The sequence below is a fragment of the Mesocricetus auratus genome, unplaced genomic scaffold (assembly GCF_017639785.1).
Source record: "Mesocricetus auratus isolate SY011 unplaced genomic scaffold, BCM_Maur_2.0 Super-Scaffold_100011, whole genome shotgun sequence".
In the NCBI taxonomy this organism is placed as follows: Eukaryota; Metazoa; Chordata; class Mammalia; order Rodentia; family Cricetidae; genus Mesocricetus; species Mesocricetus auratus.
Window position 1 is genome coordinate 61,193,917 of NW_024429195.1, and position 23,381 is coordinate 61,217,297.

A 23,381-nucleotide genomic window follows, 5' to 3' on the forward strand; every position below is an offset into this window, starting at 1 on the left:
CATTCCCAAATGCACATCACTGCTTCCTGAATGAGGAACGGTTTGGGTCGAGTCAACAATGTGTAGCTGTCCCAGAGTGATGCGTGCGTGCGGGGTGTGTGTGTGTGTGTGTACGTGCACGTTGAGAACTGCTGCCACTGGCTAATGAGCTTGAAACCCTCCATCCATGTCCAACTCCTCCTCTCAGCTAGACCTGACATATCTAGGAGGATGTTCAAAAGCATCTGCTCCTATTTTTTAGGAAGACAGGATTGCACACAACACAATTAATATAAAGAATAAAAGCTCCCATTTTTTAGGAAGACGGGATTACATACAACACAATTAACATAATGAATAAAAGCACAGGCAAAAAAAATCTGTTAGATCTTACATTTCCGCTCCTAAGCATAATTTTATACTTTTTTTTTTTGTTTTTTTGTTTTACGAGACAGGGTTTCTCTGTATTGTTTTGGAGGCTGTCGGTCCAGCCTGGCCTCGAACTCACAGAGATCCGCCTGCCTCTGCCTCCCGAGTGCTGGGATTAAAGGCGTGCGCCACCACTGCCCAGCTATACTTTTTAAAATAATTTTACGATACATATGCATGTGTGCCTGTGTCTAGGAGGAATGAGTGCAGGGTCCCTCAGAAGAGGGTGTCAGACCCTCTATAGCCATAATTAAAGGTAGTTACAGACATGGGTGCTGGGAACCAAAGTAAGGGCCTTGCTAAGAGCATAGGCATTAGCAGCTGCTGAGCCATCTCTCCAACCCTTAAGTATAGTATTTTTAACTTGCAAAAGATTTAAAAGTCACTATTAAAAAACCCAGAAATACAAAGAAGAAAATGTCTCTGGAAGGGCATTTTAAAGTGGTGTAGAAACGGTGTTTGAGTACCTATGCTTGGAATCTCAGATTATTTTGAAGTATTTTTTAGGACATCAGCATTTTAAATGTAACATTAAAAATAAAGTCCCAAATGGGGTTCAAGGTCGAGTACCTTTTTTGGAGCAGGGTCTCATGTATCTCTGGCTGGGCTCAAGCTAACTGAAGGATGAACTTAAACTTCCAAGCCTCTTGCCTCCACCTTTGGAGGCATGCTCCACCAAGCGTGCAGTGTTGCAGACGTTTGAACCAGAGTTTCAGGCACTCTAGACAAGGATTCTAAACTGTATTGCATCTCTGGTTCCAGAGTACTTCTTTTTAAACTCCAAAGTATATGAAGGGGAAGAGGAGGAGGAGGGAGGGAGGCAGGGAGGCAGGGAGGGACAAAGGACTGACTGAGGACCTAAAAAGTTGGTAACCATAGTAACACATAAGCATCAGCCAACTCCCCTGTGCTGTTCAATCTGGTCGCTGCATTCATCAGTCACCTAAAGGAGATAGTAATCCTTCAATTTCCAACTTAGAAGGAGGGGCAATTCCCGGACCCTTTCCCCCAAAGTCTAGAAAATGTATGCTCTGGAGCTTGAACTATATCCCTTGCTCCATACCCCGATAAATAGGAAACGGACTAAAAAACAATTTAAGAAAAGATCTAATTTCCTCTCTGATTTAGGACACCTTTCCATGGAATGATTACACTACTCAGTGTTCAGGAAAAAAGGACTCTAATTTTGTGTGTTTGAGACAAGATTTCAAAGTGTGAACTTGAGGCAATCCTCCTGCCTCAGCTCCCCCCCAGCACTGAGATTACAGACATAAACCACCACAAACCAGCTTCACTTTTTTTCAAGGAAGTTTTATAAATACAAAAACTATCTCAATTTCTTTTATTTGCCATTATCTAACTTGGAACATTCTTCCATCCATAACCATGCTATTAGCTCCTTATCTCTGAAGCAATTTTCACCAGGTCCAAAAACAACAGAGAGCAAGCTGAACTGGAAAAGATTTATTTTGCTGACAGATTATTATACTTGGTCCAGCTTCCTCCCATCCTTCAACCCATATGCTTCCCACTGCTAACCCACATTAAGTAGCTATTTAAACTGCCAAATACTTTAAGAGCTATATACAGTTAGCTCAATAAACTTGTCTCATCTATTGGGCCATAAAGATTCCAGAAGTCAATTAAAGCAACAATTTTTAAGTACAAGAAAACTGATTTCACATTTCCTCTCAAGTACACACAAGTAATCAATTAAGATGACCTCTTTTCATTCGTGGCTAAGGAACAAGAATTGAATTTTTATTATGCCTAATTAATCCACTACTTACACTGCGAGGACACGCAGCTCCCTCTCTCCATTTTATTCTGTTCCAAGTTTTAGTCTCTGAGTTTTATCATGTATGCCTTCTTACAGCTTCCTGTCTTTACTCAGGAGTGCTCAAATTTGGGAAGTAATTCTGGAAGCAGATTAAACGGCTCAGATTTTTAAGACCAAACTGTAGCAAAGTTCTACATCCTGTAAGAGTCTGTAATTTTTTTCCTCCTATGGAGTTCACAACAATCTACCCCATAATAAACGAGCTCTTTAAACTATGCACAGACATTGTCTTGTTAATCTTTACAACATTTCTATAAGAGCTGAGGGCCACAGTGTCCAGCTGCAAAGGTTTTGTCGTTTTTAGATTCTTCAAGCAAGTTCCTTAGATTATAGTGTCACTTGATACTCTACTAAAACAAACAGCCTGTGAGATGCAGCTCCATCTGAATTATTCAAGAGGGCAAAGCGAATGGATGGGCAGCATTCCTTGACCTGGAGAGGACTCTCAAGCAGAGTATGCTTCAACAAATCCTCCTGCCTTTCTCTCCTGGGTGAACAAATCCAGGAAAGAAAGGTTCTAGCTCCCTTTAAAAAAGACCTTAGAGTTGCAAATTGCATCTACATAGCTAAACGATTAATCTAAGGAGATCAGTGATATACCAAAACAATTGGAATCAGAGTAGCTCCATTTTGCAACCACTAATAAAAATGGACCCAAACTAGACAGCTCCAGAAGCATAGAGTAGGCACCAGAGAGATTCCAATTCCAGAGTCCGAAACATGGAAACCATTCCCCATACCACCATGTACCTGGCCCTCTGACCCGCCCTCACTCTCTCAGCTGCAAAGGCTCCCTGACATCTGATTTCACAACACGCTGAGTAGTGATGCAGACAGGGGCGATGAGAACCCAGCTGTGCTCTGCAGCTGGAAAGTAAGGACAGAAACGCAGAACATCAGTCTTAGGTTTCTGTCTCACAGAATGGTCTTTGCAAAGATGATGTTTACGTAAATACACGGGACAGTTTATTCCCGCTGCTTCTAAATAGGAGAAATTTCTAAAGTTTATCAGTCTTGTTTCTAGCAAGACAAATATTTGTAGATACAATAATATTTAAACACAGACCAGAAATATCCGAGAGCCCTCAGAAATTTGTCAGAATGGGAAGGGATCCTAAAAGTAAAAAGTCTGGTGACGGGTGTCCAGTCAACTCATCGGTCACTGCAGACATCACAGAAAAAGAATGGACCAGCCTGCCACTTCTCTTTTAAAAGCAGAGAGCCACCTATGAAGAAGCAATCTTCCTACAAAAGCAATGACTGAAACTGAGCTTAGATCAAGCTTAAATCTAACCTACAATTTACAGGAAATAATAAATTTCAAGGGTTGCATTACAGTTTAAGATAAACACTACAGAAAAAGTAACCAGCTCTATTCAACCATCTCTATTAAACAAATAAATTGCAGAGGCATATAGACAGACAGATAGACCTGCTGTATACAAGACCTTATTTGGCCAATATGTAAAACCACAAGACACACATGGATATTTGAACTTTGGATGGTTCATCTTAAGGGATTATTTATATGCAATAGTGATATAGTGGTTATTGTAAAAAAATTAAGAGTATATGTCTTTCATACTATTTACAAGTGAAATATTAGGAAATCTAGGACCACCTCAAAATAACGGGGTTGGGAGAAATGGGTGAAATAAAATTGGTCATAAATTGATAATTATTGAGGATAAACTGACACATCTTTATACTGTCTTGTTTTCTCTATTTGCTTGATTTTTCTCAATAAAAGTATGGGACGTTTTAATGTTTCCAGCAACAAGAAAATGTATTTCCCTAGGGTAAGCATAAAGTTGAGCATCAAGGCTGGGGTATTAGAGCCAGCAGGGGTTCAGGTAGGAGCTATTTGTGCTTCGGGACACCTGAGATGCTCTGCCGCCCTTCTACTCTCTGACTCTGGTGACTGGAAAGGACCATGAGAGAGCGGGGTGGGGGTGGGGGCTGAAGAACCAGGACAGGGGTCCCTAAAGAGACACAAGCAAGCAAATCCACACAAGGCTCCTGTGTGCCCAGACCACGAGATGCACGATTCAGAGGAGACACACCCAGGGATAAAGACCATGGTGCACTTTAACCATGGCCTACATATTTCAGATACCTCCGTTTCTTTAGAATGCATCAGTTTTGAGTTTCTGGAGAACTAACCCTAAAAGCTGGTGGCCCCAGGTATGCATAAAATTCCCCTTACTAGAGACAGTATGTAAAATGAGAGGAGCCCAATAGCCTTAAATTCAGGGTTTTATTCATGCACACTGATCTTAGCACAGCTTAAACAATCAGAGGAGATATGCACGCACATACAATGCAGAAGCCTCGGAACCTCTTTTGCAATAGCAGGACAAAGATAAGCCCTATTGCAGAACAGGGCCATGCTTAGTCATCCAAATTACCTATATCGCCATCAGACAGTATGATGATTGGTTCAGGTCCTACGACCCATGCAATCACAGAATTAAGTAACACAGCAACACGATAATCATCCTCCCGAGTACTTTTCTTGTCTAAGGAACTCTCAACTATTCCTTTTTTAAATGAAACGTCTAAAGACACATGGAAGAAAGAAATATACTGAAACTGTTACATACATTATTTATAAATAAATAACAACTATTCTTCCTTCATTTTTCACTGGGCTGCTACTAAAAGGAAAATGTCAACAGTTTTAACTTAAAGTACACAAGACACCAAACATAGGTGTTTTTTTTGACATAAGACAGTGCTAAGCACATTTTCTCATTTCTTAAACCACAGAAACTTTGGGAGGCTCCCTTCACTTTTAAAAATCATAGTTTTTTGTTTTGTTTTTTATGTGTATGAGTGTTTTGCCTGCCTGCCTGTCTGTGTACCACACGTGTGTATGGTGTCATAGGCCAAAGAGAGCATGGATTCCCGGAACTGAGTGACAGACGGTTGTGAGCTGCCATGTGGTGCTGGGAACTAAACCCAGGTCCTCTGCAAGAGCAGCCAGTGTTCTTTACCACGGAGCCGCCTCTCCAGTCCCTGGTGGTGCCTTCTTTTAAACTGTGTTCCCAAGGGTTACCACGGAGTCAGCTAATAAAAGCTTCAAAGGCCAAACTAACCAGTCTTTTTCCTGGACCAAGAAAAGACCACAGAAGCAATGAATTTTACCACTTTATGCATTATTATGACTAATTCTTAAAGAGCAAAACAAATGCCCACTGAAATTTCTTCATAGGAAAAAGTATTATTTGTTTTTTAAACTCTTGTTCAATTACTTTTTTTTAAAACACATTAACTAATCAGTGTCATCATCAGGCTTCCTGAGACAGCAAATATTACAGGGCTGGATCTGCATAATATTACATGGGGATCAGTTTGCATAATATCAAAGTAACAGCAATGGCAGTAACTGACTTGTTTAGATGCCCACACACATTGTTGATAGACTACTTCCTAACACTCAATATTAAAGTTTCAGCTCACAATTTTCAAAAGGTGCTAAGTTTCACTACAAGGTTTAAGTGTATTCTCAACATTTTTGATTTTAGACAACTCTAAGAGAAAAAAAATTTAATGTAAATAAAACCATGACTCCACCTGGACATATATCTCATTCTTTTAAAATTCTTCTTAATCTTACATTGGGCAAATGCATGCTGAAGATACTCTCAAGGGGGGAAAAAAAAAACTACCTTCAATACTCAAAGTTAGCCGACCTACAAAGTCAACACTTTTGTGTTCACTGGTTTAAACCGTAATTCAACAAAATGCAGAGTGATGGGGAATGTAGTGAAAATAAGGAGCTCTGGGTTCAACTGCAGCACTGCCAAAACCAAACAACCCAACAAGCCCACCCCCAGAGGACCAGGACCCTGCATATGCAGCTCCGGATGCACTTGGCCAGTCATGACCCTCATCCTGTCCGTCCCTCGGCAGAAATGCATCACTCCAGGCATGCAGGCCTTTCTGACACACTGCATACTGCGGGGCCACTCCCCTGAAGCCCGCTCTGTTCTTTCTACCAGAGCTTTCCCCCCTCAGCCCCTTCCTTTAATTGTTACACAACTGCTCCATTCCCCAAACTCAGTTCTCAATTCAGAAGCAGTGTTTCACAAAAGGCTCCCTGACAACCAGTGACTGACTGCCACTCCTTAGCCCTCGGTCTCCTCGTTTAGGCCCCTCCACAGAAACGCCGGATTTCCCATCTGCTATCGATCATATACACACCCTTCTATCAGAATCCGTTTAAAGTTTTACATCTCTCTCTGTCTCTGTCAATCTCCTCTCACATTCACACCCCTAATTCTGTTTTCTGCAAATCTGCAAGCGCATAGGCAGTACAGAAGATAACAAATGTGTCCTCGTTAGTCCATAACCAGCTTCAATTTGAAGTTTCTCTTATTTACTGACTCAACATTGCAGACACAGTTCACCCAAACACAGCAATGCATGATCGCTGAAATAATACTATACCACTATCACAGCTGAAACTGCTCAGTGCTTTCTCAACACTGTAAAATACCCAGTTAGGAGCTGGAGTGATGGCTCAGTGGGTAAGAGCACTGGCTGCTCTTCCAGAAGGTCTGGGTCTGGTTCCCAGCACCCACAGGGAGGCTCACAACCATCTGTAACTCCAGTTCCAGGGGATTCTGATCTCTGAGGAAAACACATACATATATATGCAGGCAAAACACCCAAACGCCTAAAATAAATAATTCTTACTTAAAAGGAAAAAAAGAGGATAATTTTCTCAACTACGCTGGCCAGTGCTACATGAGTCAATTTGATCCTGTTTCTGTGGAGCTCTACCCAGGCAAAGCTAGAGGGGGAAAGCTAGGCCTTTGCCTCCACTTGCTGGCATGTCCTGCCTGCCCCTGTTCCCATCACCTGAACTTCTCTTTACCTTGGCAGCACTCCTTCAGGTAGCATCAGAGATCAGTCTTCCTGAGCCCGTCCCTCAGGGACCCCAGCAGCTGACAGCCGGAAGCACTGAACAAGGATCCAAGTGTGGGCCCCTCCCTGACAGTGCCTTCTTCTCAGAGATCTACATTTCAGCCCACAGGCCTCTGAGCAAGCTTCTAAACATTTACAACACTTGAACTTTGTCCCCAGTGAACGCGCAGAGCCTTTAACTGTGGTTTGCACTGCTAAAAGCTCAAACTGTGTCTTCCAGCTACTGGCTCATGTGCCAATAAGGTATGGTTTATCTTTTCTGGTACACAGTCAACAACTCTTGAATTAAATTCCCTGTTAATAACAGGAACTATTTCTGTCTCATAACTGGAGACAAAAACTGAGACTATTCTCTGGCTCATCTGTAAGGACATATTAATATAAAGATAAACAACTAAATCATTCTGATAGAGATTTGGTCTGCGAGAACTGAAACTAAGAGCTAAGAGCAAGCAAAATGCTGTATATTATTAGTATTCTGGATTTTCAGACAAGTGCCTCAGAAATGGATAACATTAACTTCTGAAACCTGGTGTCCTGGGTTGGAGCTTGGCTATAGAGCACATGCCTCACCTCTGTGAGGCCTTAGAAACATCCCCAGCGTGGCAAGAGGAAAAAAAAAAATCAACCAAGCATCAGGTAAATAAATAATACCATCAAACCCTGAAAACACGAGTAATAAGAGAGTGTCAGTTTGTTCGGCTTTATTATAAAGAGCGACAGTCATCCTGTTGTATGGCTAGACTCTAGAAAAAGTACCAGAGAAGACAGACCATAGCCGGCAACGAACTTCTGGAACAGAAATTCAGAATGGCTTCACTTTTCTGGTCTTGATGTGACCTGCTGTGCACAGGACAGCAGCATCCTCCCTGAAGCCAGTCTCAAGATTAGTGACTGAATGGTGCAAAGACACAGGTCGGAGGCAGCTCACGAGGCACACAGGGTCAGCTACTCTGGATACGACTTGCTCATTCTAAATTACAAACACCTGAGCTCATCCATGATCAAAATAATGGTCTATAATCCACCTGCAGTGTGCTTTTCCATTTAAACGGTTGTCTCTGAAAGTATCAAAGATAATAACCCTAGATAATTTAATCTTTCCTATGTACTCCATCCAATCGAGGACAGACATTAGCAAACAGTTAAAGACACAAGACCGAGACCACATCAGTAAACTGCATTCAACCACAGCATGCTAATGGTTTCACACAGTGTCCCCAAGCGGAGTATGATCATCACCTCCGAAACAATCCCCTCTTCTCTCTCTCTCCCTCTGTTCTGGTCACCAAAGCCCAACCGCTGAGCTCACACATCTCGGTCAAGTGCTCCTGCAGCCTGGCATGCCTTAGGCCTAAAATCCTAAATCATTTTAAGTTGTTTCACCTTTCTGCACCTCTGATTTCACCTATTATTATTTCCTAATATAACTTCTATCTCAATCAGGTTGGTGCCTTGGCAGTTCTACTCTTCAGGCCTCAAACATTCTCCCTCAACTGAAGGTTTCTTACCAGTCCTTCAGGAAACGACTCTTTCCTCAGCCATCCTGAAACATATGCCCAAGTCAGCTTCTCACTGTGTCTTCTCTCCAGACTTTCAGAACCAAGCAACTACTGGCCAGGATGCAAATGCAAAATCACCCTATCCCCAGTGGATTTGGATGAAAACCAGTAGCATGATCACGGGCAACTCCAAGACGACACTGGAGGAGAACGAAGCTGGGTGTGCAAGGATGATGGTGCACCGCCATCCTTGATCCCGCCAGACGGAGATGAATGTTTTTAACTTCAGGGGTCCTGGTCATGTTTAAACTGGGGGTCTGATTTGCTCTTATCTGTTTCACATGAGCTAACTGGTTTGTTTAGTAATAAAATATAAAGCCTTAAGAAAGAAGAAGGAAAGAAAGAAAAAGAAATGTCTCAAATTTCATGCTCCCACCACAAACGTTCCTGTGCTAGCGAAATTTCAAGGACCTCCTAGCCTATGTTTCTGCATTAACAATATGGCCTAACATTTCATATTGATTGCATACATCCTTTATCTTTCATTTTCCTTTTGTTTTGTTGAGACAGGGTCTTACCTGCAGCCATCGTTGTCCTGGAACGCACTATGTAGATCAGGCTAGCCTTGAACTCAGAGATCTGCCTGCCTCTGCCTCCTGAGTGTTGGCATTAAAGGCATACAACACTGTGCCTGGCCTATATAAATCTTTTAATGTTCCAGATCATCGTAGGCACACACACGATGCACATACATACATGACAGCAAAACACTCATACACGTAAAATAAAATGTCTGCAACATTTTTAAATGTTAAAAAGTGTTAAAAACTCATAGTGTCAAGTTTAAAGGAAGGTTATTAAATATACATATAAAACAACACAATATAAAAAGAAAGTATATCAAGCTGGTAAATTTTAATCTATAGCTGATCTTGCACAAGTACCATTTTTTAAAACACTATTTTGTTAGTGTGAGTGTGTGTAACACAGGGTACATGTGGTGGTCATAGTACAACTTCTGGGCGCTGTTTCTCTCCTTCCTGATTACTTCTGTTGTCAAAAGAAAACAGAGTGGCTGAGAGAGATGACTCAGTGGAAAAAGTGTTTGCTATTCAAGCAAGAGGAGCCGAGCTCAGATCCACGGTACCCAGTTTAAACCGGCTTTGGGGGCTGGAGAGATGGCTCTGCAGTTAAGAGCACTGGCTGCTCTTCCAGAGGACCTGGGTTCAATTCCCAGCACTCACATGACAGCTCATAACTGCCTGTAACTCCAGCTTCATAGGCTCTAATACCCTCGTACAGATATACACGCAGGCAAAACACCAGTATACATAAAATAAGAATAAATAAATCACTTTAAAATAAAAACAAAATTGGGCTTGGTGATGCATATCTGTGACCCTAGTACTAGCCCTGGGGAAGGGGAGAGAATCAGATACCCAGAGCTTGCCAGCCAGCATAGTCTAGCCCCCAAAATGACAAGTTCTGGGTTCAATGAGCAATTGTCTCAAGAAATAAGGTAGAGGGGGGTGGGACGGCTCAGCAAGTAAAAGAGTGCTTGGTATACAAGCATGAGGGCTTTAATTTAAATCACCAGCACGCACACAACAGCAGAGACTGCATGGAACTCAGTGCGGGGACAGAGGGGACAGGCAGATCTTGGGGACTTGCTGGCCAAAACTCTGGGAGCTCCAGGTCCAGTGAGACTGTGTCTTAGGGAACGGGGCAGAGCACAGTAGGGCAGCATTTCTAGTACCCTCCTTTGGTCTCGGCACATGAATGTGCAGGCACACTTACACACCGTGCACCCTCACATACACCGTGCACCTGCACACGGAAGACAAAATCAGTATCATTCCTAACAGCATGACTTGGACAAGCACCCGAGTTCTTCAAAAACACAAAAGGGAAACAGAGGACAGGAAGGAAGACGAGGAGAAGCTGCACAAGAAGTGGGGAAAGGGCCGGGCACTGGTGGCGCACACCTTTAATCCCAGCACTCGGGAGGCAGAGGCAGACAGATCTCTGTGAGTTCGAGGCCAGCCTGGTCTACAAAGTGAGTTCCAGGACAGCCTCCAAAGCTACAGAGAAACCCTGTCTCGAAAAACCAAAAAAAAAAAAAAAAAAAAAAAAGAAGTGGGGAAAGACTCCAAGGCGATGCTTAACGGGGAGCAGCTAACAATGCAACGGATGCCTGGCTTTCACCGTCCACGGAAATTCAAGCTCAAGAAACACTAGGACACCGCGGCAAACTTCCGAGGGACTTACACAAGATCATATTCTGAAAATTGAAAAGAAAAGCATTGCATTTATTTTCCTGATTCACTTATTTGTGTGGCAGCTGAGTGGAGAGAGCACACCATGATGCACACAAGGAAGTCAAAAGATGAGCTGCAAGAGTCGGGTCTCTCCTTCTGCCTCGTGGCCCCAGGGAGCAGTAGGCCCGCTGCCCTCTGCACCATCTCGCTGGCCCAGATCCGGGCCACTGAACACCAGCAGAGCCCTCCGCCTCACCTCCAGGCCATTCACAAGCCTGCTCATTACGAAGTTACAGTTGTGTTGGATGCTATCCCTGAGTTCATCTCTCTGTGTCTCTCTCCGTGTCTCTGTCTCTCTTGACAGTTTCTTTGTGTCGTCTTAGCTGTCCTGGAACTCACTCTGTAGACCAGGCTGGCCTCAAACTTAGAGCTCTGCCTACCCCTGCCTCCTGAGTGCTAGGATAAAAGGCTGGCCTCAAACTTAGAGCTCTGCCTACCCCTGCCTCCTGAGTGCTGGGATAAAAGGTGTGTGACACCACCCCCTGACTGAGCTACTTTCTAACTCAGAAATTCGAAATTCTTTCTTGTACTATGTGTCTATTATTTTACACTACTCTTTGGGAGATTTACCTGTTTCTGAACAAAGAATCCTCTCAGTAAGGATTCTGAATTGGACGGGTACCCTTTTTCCCTTCCAGAAACTAATGAGAGATGTTGTATAAACAGGCATGGGCAGAGGAAGGAGATGCGCTGTCAGCAATACTCACACAAACACAATCGGTTGGATTCCTTGGCTGCTGCTGGGATCTGTCCTCCACTCTCTTCCCACCAGGTACCTGCACATCAAAGTTACCTCCACTAGAACAGATCCAAGGTGTTTCCAACAATGACAACCAATGTGTGAGCGCTGCACCCAAACAGACCTGAAGTCAAGACCGGAAAGCCCTGCCAGGACAGCCTTTGGCCAAGGCACAACTTCTCCGAGGCTCATATTCCTTGTCTTGTACAATGATGGAAAGAAACCCACTCACTCTGTGAATTAACGTGAAGTAACAACATGGGGAAAACCCTGCTCTGAACAGCACAGGCAGTCATTTATGTATGCAAAAGCTACTATCGCCCTGCTCTGGAAGGGAGGTACGCATTCTTAACCACAGAGTCATCTGTCCAGCCCTCAAACTGTGCGCTCTAAAGGGACAAATCTTAGGATGTCTTTTATTCATATCCTCAAGCACATCTTCTGAATGCTAATTCTGTTCTTCAAAACTGCAACAGAGATTTACATTCTTTTTCAATACTAAAATATTCTGCCACTCCGAAAGTAATAAAAAAAATTAATCCACACACTATATAGCAATTTCTCAAAAAAGTACTAGTTTGTTTACATGCCCATAAGTTTAGTCTTGCATTATGTAAGACATTAGCCATCCGTTTTCACTCTATTTCAAACTCAATTCTATTTGCAGAACTCCTATACACTTAACCCCCTAGTGTTTATTACAGATCTGAAAACAAACCCATCTCCAACACAAGCTTTCTCATCCATTCAAAAGCTAACAAAACAATGACTTTCAAAACTTAATGGTCCTGTTTCTTGAAATTCAATCCAAAACAATGCTGATTGAAATACTAGGCTTGTAGTGCTTGCCTATGATCCTAGTGCTCTGTTGGCAGAGGCAAGAGGATCTCTGTGGATTCAAGGCCAACACAGCCTACATGGAGACCCTGTTGTGTCAGGAGGGAGGGAGGGAGGGAGGAAGGGAGGGAGGGAGGGAGGCCAAAAAACGATTTGGATATTTCTAAAACCATCAAGTCACACACTAAGATCTGAACCTGGAGCTATTCTATGTTTGAAATGTACAGTTTTGCCACTTTTAGAGACTGGGTGTTCTTACAGTGTGCTAAAGAGCAGATGACTGAGACTGATCCTACACCAGGCAGTGTCATGGCTCCACTACAACTGTCTAAAAACAAGCTACAAGGTCCCTCTTCTCCAAGTATGGAAAGAATCAACTGTTAGTCCACCAAGTCAACAGCCCAACAGGCTCGAGTATGAAACAAAGAAAAACGATTCTGCACCTAAATATGAGATTTGATAAGAAGGCTGGAAAATCATTAAAGAGATTGAACTGCCAGTTATTAAAGGTATCCATAAATCTATTGTGTGCTTTCCCTTAAACATGTATAAAACACGAGTGACAGCTAAGTTCTGGTTACATATAAATATTAAGTATTTTTTCTATAGTCTAGGCTGTTGACAAATGCAGGACAAGAAGCAAAGCAGATAGATGCATTTTGCATTAAGCACATGGTATTATATAAATATTTAAAATGACATAAATTTCCAGGTAGATCAAGTTATCTCTGTTTAAGTATCTATAAAAAGTTTTAAGAGAAAAAAATGATTATTGTCTTTCTATCAAGTCCACTAGACAACAATGTAGTTTATATAACTACTGGTCTTCCTGTAGAGGGCAGGCTGGTCTCAAACCACCATCCTCCTGCCTTTGCCTCCTAAATATGCTAATTTGTTAGACTCTCATAACAATTCTGCCAGATAGCTAGTATTAGTTTCATTTGATGAACCACTAAACTAGAGGCTATTCCAATCAGTTCTTCTCCAACTTAACAGCCCACACAGAGAATCCCTCCAGAACATGTCAAAACACAGTCTCGGGTAACTCCCTCTACACAGGTGGATCTGGAAAGTCTGCACTGAAAATAACAGCTAAGTGTCACACAGGTGGTCTGTCCCCTACTCAAGTCACATTTTTAGAGGTATCACTTTTAGCTAATACAGTTCAACCTTCAAGCAACCTAAAACTCCACTGTTTTCTCATCCGGTTCAATACTCTTAAGTGGTTATGTAACTAAGCTTTGCAGGTCTCTGTGAAAGGTACAGAAAAAACTCTAAACAATTGTAAAATATTATAGTCCATTAAATACCTCTAACACCAAATCCTAGTACAACTTATTGGTGGCAGGTGCCCAAGTTTTAAAAAAAAATGTAGAATGAAGGAGTCCATCATTATTTCTTTTCTGTGAAACATAGGAAAGATTGGTATTAAATTACTTAAAAGTTATTACCTTGTCACAGTTTGAATACCGCTGCACTTTACTGAGCAGAGAAGTAAAACCTAGCCAACCACAGGTCCCAGAGCATAAAGAAAACTCCAGGTGAGAATATAAAAGCACTCACAGAGCAGAGCCCAGGCATACAATGAAGAACAGAACTGCCCACTCTTACTTCATTTCCGCTGGGAGTCAAACCCAGGGTCTCACGCATCCTAACAAGCAGTCCAGAGAGGAACAGATCCCTAGCCCTATAGTGCCCACTTTTAAAGGGATTCATTTATGGGGTGTGGAGCTAGCTCTCCACATTTAAAGGACGAAAAAGGAACCTGAGAAAACGGCAGGGGCCAATATTTACCAACGGTTTAAAACGTTTTATATCGGTATTCTTATCAAACGCTCCAGCTAGATTAAGAATTTTGGTATCCCCATGGTGTTCCAGACTGTCTATCCTTCTGTGTGATGATTCAAGAGAGACTCAGTCAATGACTCAGAGATGGGGAACATCTGACATGTGATGTGAATGGGGGGGGTAGTAAAACAATGAGGTCTCTGAGAACATAGGGTTTCTTATGTCCTAAACACCACATCCTAATCTACCTGGATTTAAAAGGTGTTCTGAGAACATGCCCCATGCAGGCCATTCAGCAAATATGCTGAATAACTGCTACTTCGATGGTACTCCCATGAAAGTCTATATTAAATGACCCCTCCGGCCTCACCTTCAAAGGCCTGAGTTCAAACTATGCAATAGCAACATTATCATTTAAGTAGTATTAAAGCTTCCATTTTCGAATTCCTAACAAAAATAATTTCCTATTTTTTTCCCGTCTTGCTAGCACCCTGCTGCTGAAAACCTCCTGAAGCAAACTAGAGAGGTTCAGAAACCAATCACTGAGCCTACAAATCTGTCTCAATTTCTATTCAATTCCAAACCTTTACAGGCTTCCTCTTTCAAATGCCTAATTATCAAAAACAACTTTAATAAAACATGAAGGGAAAAAGCTAAGGAAATATCCTAAGTAATGCAAGGGCAATTCTTTACAAATCAGTTTTTTCTTCCACACACACATACCACAAGAACACTAAAATACTGCTGTATCACTTCTATGCAATCTTTTTTAGTTAGTATACAATAACTGTCACATTTATACCTACATAATCTTAACTCATTTAAACTCTAACCCTCTACTTTCTACTCTGTTAGTGGAGATAGATAGGACTTTTAAGCACGTTAGCCAACCACTGGCCAAGTAGAAGGTTTAAATATGCATTGGCTTTTAACATAAACCAAGTCTTCGCTGCTACCTCATTACTTAGGAAACAATCCCACTTTCTGTGGCAAGTGTCATCAGGCAGTAGCTTTGCAAACAGAGCAGATACAAAACTGTCTCTGAAGTCCTCAATGCTGCCTCCTCCTCTGAAGAGGTATACTGCTTAGGGACAAAGCTAACTCAACATTCTTCCTAGGTTTCCTTGGAATACTTGGGAGTACCTGTAGACAATGCCTGTGTTCCAGCCACTGGGAGTACCTGTGGACAATGCCTGTGTTCCAGCCACTTCTGGGTCCCCAGACTGTGACCCAATGGTTCTTAACCCTGACTCACATGAGAACTACATGGGGAGTTTATAAAAATATTAATGCCTGGGCTCCGTCCCAAACCCATTAAATGTCATGGGAGTGGACAGCAGGGAGGGCCAAGGATCAGCAGGGGGAGCATTTATTTTAAGCTCTGCACGTGATACCAACAGGCTGCCAGAGGGAAGAGCCCCTACACTTTGACACTTCAGATACTGAATTTGTGTGCAATCGTACATGAGAACACGCGATAGGTATATGGGTATGGAAGAAAGTAGGACTCAACCCAAAAGTCTCACCCTCATTAAGTCCAGGCTAGGTCATCTCTACCCTTTAAGTATACAGCACGCCAGTAAGTCGCCAGCAGCAGGCTGCACTCCGTGAGTTCACACTGGTAAGTCCGGGCTATGTTCTTACAATTCCTCCCAGATTCCAGCCTTGCTCTCTCCAAATCTACACTGCTTTATTCTTCTTTTACCCAGTTGGCTTAGACAATGCAATGGACGGACACAGGCATGCAGCGATCATTCGTCGAATATAAAAATCCCAAATGCTAATAACAGGTAGTGTGCCACGTCCTCATTATCCAACTAGAGCTCGTTACTACCACACAGGAAAAGTAGGGAATGCCAAAAGTCAGGGGAAACGAAAACAGAGCAAAGAACCAATTAATGGAAACTAGACTCTGCCTCATTAAGACTATCTGGAAATTTGGACTTTTATATTCAACTCCCACAGAACCAGCTCTGTATCTTATCCCTTGCTGGATAGTTTTAGCTTCTAACCCATCTCCTCTCTAAACCATCTCCTGGTTGACACTGGGATGTTTGGCCTTAGTCAGGTGTCATTGCAGCAAGATAAATAATACACTAGAATAATAAAGCGAGAATACATCACAGGGAAACTTAATGTGTACATTTTGGGGGTTGGGGAAGGTACTGGCTTCACTATGTATTCCCATCTGGTATCAACTCAACCACATAGAGACCTCCAGGATAATCTGGAATATACTTCTTTGGGAATGTTGTGTGAATGAATGAAGTCTCTTTCAACAGTAAACAAAAAGACATTTTAGTTTCACTGGTAGCACCTAAAAGTTTACAAAATACAACTTACAAAAACAGGAGTGCTAAGCTACACAACACATGAACCCCTTCAGCAAATGGCTTTCACTACTCAAAACTAGAAGAAATGCCTCGCAATTCTAAAACAGCAACAGCCTAGAAGACATGAAAAGGGTTCAACTTCAACACTCTGCAATATATATTCTGCAACTGCTAAAACAATCTAAAAAACAACAACAACTGTTCTAGAATTCTAAAACGAAGGGAAGGAGACACTCGAGAAGCATGCCTGCTAATTAGATACTGTGGTAAAATATGACTTTGTTTTGTTGGGTCCTACAGCTTGAAACAGAGCCATGGTTACCACTAAAAGAAAGCAATTCTCAATTCCCTATTCAATTTTTTAAAAAAAGGTTCAAATTCCACAGACAGGGAAGAAAAAAATGGTACCCTGGGTTGTTTGTTTTTAAGGAAGATTAAATTTAGGAGTTGCCAACACCCGAACGAAAAACATTCCAGAGTATTCGACTCAATTGCAGTGGGGAGTCATCTACATTCTCAGCAATGTGCTCCTCACTCAGAGGAGGACCCACTCATAAAGGATGTTTTTCAGGCTATCACAAGATACACCCCACTTATTGTCCCTGGTTTTTTTTTAAGCAATTAAAAAAATAATTTTAGCACAAGCAGCCAGACCAAAAAAATGAAGTTTAACATCTGCCAACATAGTTCCCAAAATAAGACCCCTGTCAGATGAACCGTGAAAAAAAAAAAAGAGGAAAAATGACAAGTTCTATTATTTGGACCATCCGCTGCTTTTAAAAATAAAGCTGTGGAATGTGGTCTTTTCAAAGCTTTGTCTTCAATTCCCCTTAATCTTCATATTTTTACATTAAAAAAAAAGAAACCTGGAAATTTGATTACCATTCTTATGAATTCCTTTGAAAGCAATTTTAATGAGGAACAGATATCTTGTACAAGTAGTAAAACCACAGAGGACAGTTGTTCTGACTGATAAAAATCTCTGAAACAGTCACATAAAAATACAAAAATAGACCCTACAGAGGCATACTCTGATTTCCTAGGTATGGAAACCATATTAATACTTAAAATTATAACTCTAATACCCTCCTTAGTACAAATCATGTACACCACAATTAAAGTCGGCAATTTGGTGGGGGCTTGGGTGGAGACAGTCTCGCATACACATAACCCTGACTGGTCTCGAAGGGCCCATCTTCCTGCCCCAGTCACACGAGGCTGGAATAATGCGTATGAGCTGCAATGCCTGGCTTTTACTGTGGTTTTCTGTTTTCTTTTGTTTAAGTGGTGCTAGAGATCAAACACTGGGCCTTAATGTATGCTAAGCAAACGGTCTCCCACCGAGCTACATTCCCAGCCCAAAGTTAGCAAATATTTTAACAGTTCCTTAATGGGCAACAAGACCAGGAATAAAGAAGTTGTGGGTGGAGAGTAAAAACTAAAAAGCCACTGAGTATGATGTGGCTTCCCCGGGTGAAACACAGTGGTCAAACCACTTCCCCCAAATGGTTTTGAACAGTTACCTTTCAGGTAGATGGAGGTGTGATAACACACTTGGGGAAAAAAATCTTTACACAGTATTGTAACAGAATGCCCCTGCTGCCTCAAGAAATGTTTTTGTGAAATATCAAAAATGCCCCCAAACAAAAGACCACACCTCCCACAAATGTTTTCCCTATTATTAAATACCGCAAGAAATTCCTGAGCCTCCAACATCCCTACTGTCCAAAATATCACTTGGGTGGGGGTGAAGGGGTGGGGTGATGTAGGCTACATTGCACGTTTTTATTTGACACATTCATCTCGGGTTTACCGCGAGATAACGCTGCCTTAGATATTGCTAAGGCTAGGCTAACTCTTTACAGGTGCTTTCCTTGTCAACACTGCTAGGGAAGTGGAGATAAAACAACCTGATAGCCCGGGATGGACACGTGGGAAACCAGAATACGTCATCACCTCCACTAGCCGATTTTCCTAACTGATCACCCCCACACGGAAAAGTCTGGGCTGGCAAATCTTGGGGACACAAACTGTCTACCTAACGCTCTCAAGTAGGAACCCGGTCCCGAGGGAGTGAAGAAGCACGTGTCCTAATCTGGTTCGGAGGAACTTCCCAGGAAACATTTGCTCACAGTAAAACTCCACCAGGGCTGAAAGGGAGTGGAAGGGAACCTCCGAGCCCCGGGTCGAGGGAGCTCCCTGGTGGAAGCCACCGGAGGCGTCCCGGAGCCCCGCAGCGGCCCGCCCCGCCCGGCTCACCTCCGCGGCGGGGATGTTCACCACGCCGGTGGAGCGCCGCTTCTCCCGCAGCTTCCTCTTCTCGATCTGCCCCTTGCCTTTCCTGGCGCTGGGCCCCGAGCTGCGGCCCTTCTCCGGGGCTCCGTCCGGCTCCTCCTCGTCGCCCCGGGACGCCGGAGCTCCCGCGGCTGCAGCGGAGGTCGAGCATTCATCCTCCGGCCGCCGCGCGGAGCCGGGAGCCGAGCGGGACAGCGCGGAGGGACCGAGAGCGCAGTTCAGGGCGGAGGGGCCGGGGGCAGCAGGTGCGGCCGCGCCCGCGGGGCCGTGGTTGAGCTCCGAGGTCCCGGCGGCCGCGGTTGGGGACAGCTGCCCCGCTGGAGACTTGGCGGCCGGCTCGCCGGCGCCCGAACCCGGGCCGGCGGGGTTCTGCTTGGCGCGCATCTTCTCGCGCTTCGCCTTCCACTCCTCCAGGAAGTCCGTGGTGCTGCCGCCGCTCCGGTAGCCGCCGGTCGCCATGTTCCCAGAGGGGCCGGCGGGGGCGCCCCTCTCGCCGCGCGTCCCGACTCCGCCGCCGCCGCCGCCGCCGTCTGCCAGGGGAGCAAGAACGCGAGGGGGACCGCGCGCTGCCCGACCGACGCTCTGCAGGGGAAGCACACCGGGCGCGGGGGCGGGGGGCGCGGCGTCAGGTCCGGGGGCAGCCGCGGGACAGCGATCGCCTCCCCCTCGGCGACCCCGCCAGCCCCCAGACGACTAAGTTCGCACGGCTCGCCCCCTGCCGAGCACCCCGAGATTCCCCGACCTCCCCGGGGGAGGAGAGAGAGGCGGACCCCACCCTCGCCACCCTCCCCCCCCCGTCCCGCCCGGGTCCGCGACCGCGCACCGGGACACCCGCGCCGCTGCCACCTGCGTGCCGAGCTCCCCGCGACTCCTCTCGGCTCGCGCGGGCCCGAGCTCCCGGCGCCACGGACGCCTCCATTCCGGGACGGGGCATGGAGCCCCCAGCCGGCTGGAACAGGCGGAGACGCGTCCAGCGGAGACGGGGATCGGTACACGAGTCCCCCGCGGGCGACCCGGGGAGCCCCTTACTAACCTCGGAGAAGTTTAGCTGGGACCAGGCGCGGGGCGGGGATGAGGGTTGTCCAGGTGAGCCAGAGCGCTCGCGACGCGCACGACCAGCCACGGCCAACTCGCCCCGCTGAGCTCGGGGGCAGTCCCTGGCCGGAGGGAGGGAGAGAGCGAGCGAGGGGCGGAGGGGGCGGGAGCCGAGCGGGGCCGAAGCGGGGCGGAAAGGGCCGAGTCCCTGCGGCCAGAAAGGGGTGGGGGAGGGAGTGCCGCCGAAGCCACGCCCTCCGCGCCCAGGTGCGCGGCGCCCGGCCCCTCCCGCCGCTGCGTCCCCTCCCTCCCCGGGGCGCGGCTGGGGCGCCAGCGGCTGCGACACCTAAATTCTTCCAGCTCTTGGGAATCTGGGGCGGGAACGGGCCGCTCCACGCCCCTCTCCTCATTCCTCCTCCCCGCCTCTCGGGTCTCCCACCACTCTTCCTTTTAAGTACAAGACCGTATTATTCTAGGGAAAGTTGTGACTTGCTGAAGGCAAGTGCCACCAGCCAGTGATGATTCAGGACCTGGCTCGCCAGGGTGGGGAAATACCCAGGCGTCCCTTTCCCCTCGTCGCCTTTCCTCCCTTTCCAGATGCATGGGGGTGGTGGGTAGGACACCGGGAAACCCAGCAAGCCACTTCAAAACAGCGAGTGTCGTGGTAAGAGGGGGTTAGCTAAAAGAAGCAGCTAAATTTTAGAAGAAATTATCAAGAGTTTATTATTCTCTCAAACTTTTAACTGGACATGATTCCTTTCCACACTTGACTGTATTTGCAGTTCATCCCGTCTTCACGCCGTCTCTACCCCGCTCATGGACGGATTTAGCAGCAAATCTCCCACCAACGTCGTAAAACTGGATAGTCTCTATTTTTTTCCATCCCTACTATGCTCAGGGATGAGTCCATCCTCACCTGTGTGCAGTCTAAGGTCTCTAGATCAGGGGTGAATGCCCCACCCCACCCCGATCTCTCACATCCATGTAATGGCAGAGTGCATCGTTGTCTGGGGCTGTGAAATGAAATCATGCCTTCATTTCCTAAAAAGTAAGTGCCGTGAGTCACACAGGCTGACCTAACAAATCTTTCTCCTTTTGCTCTGGTGGCACAATGTAGCAAGGAGGCAACAGATACCTACCACAGCAATGGGAACAGGCGACAATGACTCACAGCCTCTGCATTTCTCAGAAGCAGCTCAAGTCTTTGGGCTGAACATAGTGTTGTTAACTTGGAGAATGCTTAGAAAGTTGCTTGGTAGGCCGGGCGTTGGTGGCGCACGCCTTTGATCCCAGCACTCGGGAGGCAGAGGCAGGCAGATCACTGTGAGTTCGAGACCAGCCTGGTCTACTGAGCGAGTTCCAGGACAGCCTCAAAAGCCACAGAGAAACCCTGTCTCGAAAAACCAAAAAAAAAAAAAAAAAAAGAAAGAAAAAGAAAGTTGCTTGGTAAAATGTCTCACCTGAGACAAGACTTTAAAACAGACCGATTTTGAGCCTTGCTGGCACAAACTGAGGGCGCCACATAAATCTCTCCGAATCATTTTCTTTCCTTAGTTTTTAAGAGTCAAGATTAACCTGGCAGTGATGGAGCCACTCAGGAGGTAGAGGCAGGCAAATTTCTGTGAGTTCGAGGTCAGCCTAGTTTACAGCGTGAGTACTAGGACAGCCATATGCAGAGAAACCTTGTCTCCAAAAACAAAAGAGGCAAAATGGAACCGACTATAACCTTTCGCATTCATTATTTACCTGAGGATGGTCTCTGGGAGTGATTGTAGACTATTCTGGAAAGAACATGCTCAGCCTGGATACACTAATGTAACTTACCACACAGATTTTTAGCCTATGTCTAAATTCTCTAAGTTCGGTGGCTTTCTTTACTATAAAATCAATAATAGTACCATATATTTTAAAGCTGTCTTAAGAGTTGACTCCGATTGTAGCATGCTTGATTCAAGGACCACTCCTGTTAATAAGATATCCAACTGCCCTGGGTTTCTGAATGGGGAGACAGAAAGAAGAAGGAGGAAGGGTGGAGGAGGAGGAGGAGGAGGAGGAGGAGGAGGAGGAGGAGGAGGAGGAGGAAGAAGAAGAGAAAAGATGAGGAAATGAATATATATTAACTTGAAAACAATAGACCTTGAATGAACAAGGGTAACATTTATGAAAATAAGTTTATCACTGCATCTCTTAGTATTAATCGGCTCTGAGTCAGGAGTGCTGGCTGGCTTCGCTTTGGGTAAGTTGCTTAACTTTCGTGCCTCTGTTTACCTGCATATAAAATGGGGATAATGATACTTCCTACATGTTAAGAGCATTGTGAAAGTGCCTCGGGCTCTTAGATAAAAGGTAACATGTGAGAACCAGAGCAGTTACTGGTCTATAAAGTGCCCAGGGAGTCACAGATGAAAGAGATTGTTAAGGTACAAAGCACTCTATTTTGTTATTGTTATCGCTTATTATACCTTTTGTCCTGACTTTACCATTCTCTGGATTCCCAAAGATACATTGCACAACCAGGCTTCCTTCAACATTGTGGCAAAGTATTTAAGCCGAGTCAAGCCTGAACTGCAAGATGTTTGCATATCATCTTTATGCATAGACTTCTGAGGAAGTAATCCTCAAAGATGTGGAGCTTGGCTTCTCTGCCTCCACACTATTGACATTTGGGGCTGGGTGGACCTTTGTTCTGGGGTTTCCTTCATTCACTGCAGTAGGCTTAGCATCATCTTGGACTTCAACCTTCCAGATGCCAGAAGCATCCATCAAACCTTTGTGGTATTGCCAAATGCTCCTGGTCAACAGTAAACCCTCGGAGTTGGCCTGACATAACTCATTTCAATGATCCACTTGTACTTACCAATAAAGGAAGATATGCTAATGTTAACAGAAGAAGCAAGATTTTATTTGAACATGTCAGAGTAAAAAGATTTTAAATAATAACCCTCACTTATACCTCCCAGTCAGTAGACCAGTTGAAATGATGATTAGTATATTGGAAAAATACCCATTTTTATTTCAATGCAAATATCTCTAAAGCATATAGGTAATTCTCATTCAAATTAATAGACAAGAATAGTGTTAAAGTACTTCAGTTCTACAAGGATTATAAGAAAGGACAGCAAAGCTCTCCTTACCCTCCCCATATACAACCATAACAATGAACTCTTAACTGTTTCTGATAATACAGATTTCATGTTTATTGTTTAAGTACACTTATATTGATTTCTCTCATGCTAGCTATATATACATTTTTCTTACACCTAAACTGTATTTATACCATGATCTTACTGAATATATATACACTCCATGTTTGTAGAGTTACGACAGTGCATTGTAACACGGGGTTGTGTGGTG

At 44.6% G+C, this 23,381-nt stretch overlaps 1 protein-coding gene across 1 annotated transcript in view; it reads right to left on the bottom strand.

Annotated features, from left to right (window-relative positions):
• Pawr (pro-apoptotic WT1 regulator) overlaps positions 1–20,183 on the bottom strand; it is a 77,914-nt gene extending 57,731 nt beyond the window's left edge. Inside the window, exons 1-2 of the mRNA XM_040754930.1 lie at positions 20,026–20,183; positions 18,957–19,574 (exon numbers count right to left, since the gene is read on the bottom strand). Coding sequence (XP_040610864.1) covers positions 18,957–19,451 — 495 coding nt within the window. The 5' untranslated portion in view covers positions 19,452–19,574; positions 20,026–20,183. The remainder of the gene's footprint in view (positions 1–18,956; positions 19,575–20,025) is intronic.
• Positions 20,184–23,381: the final 3,198 nt, after the last annotated feature.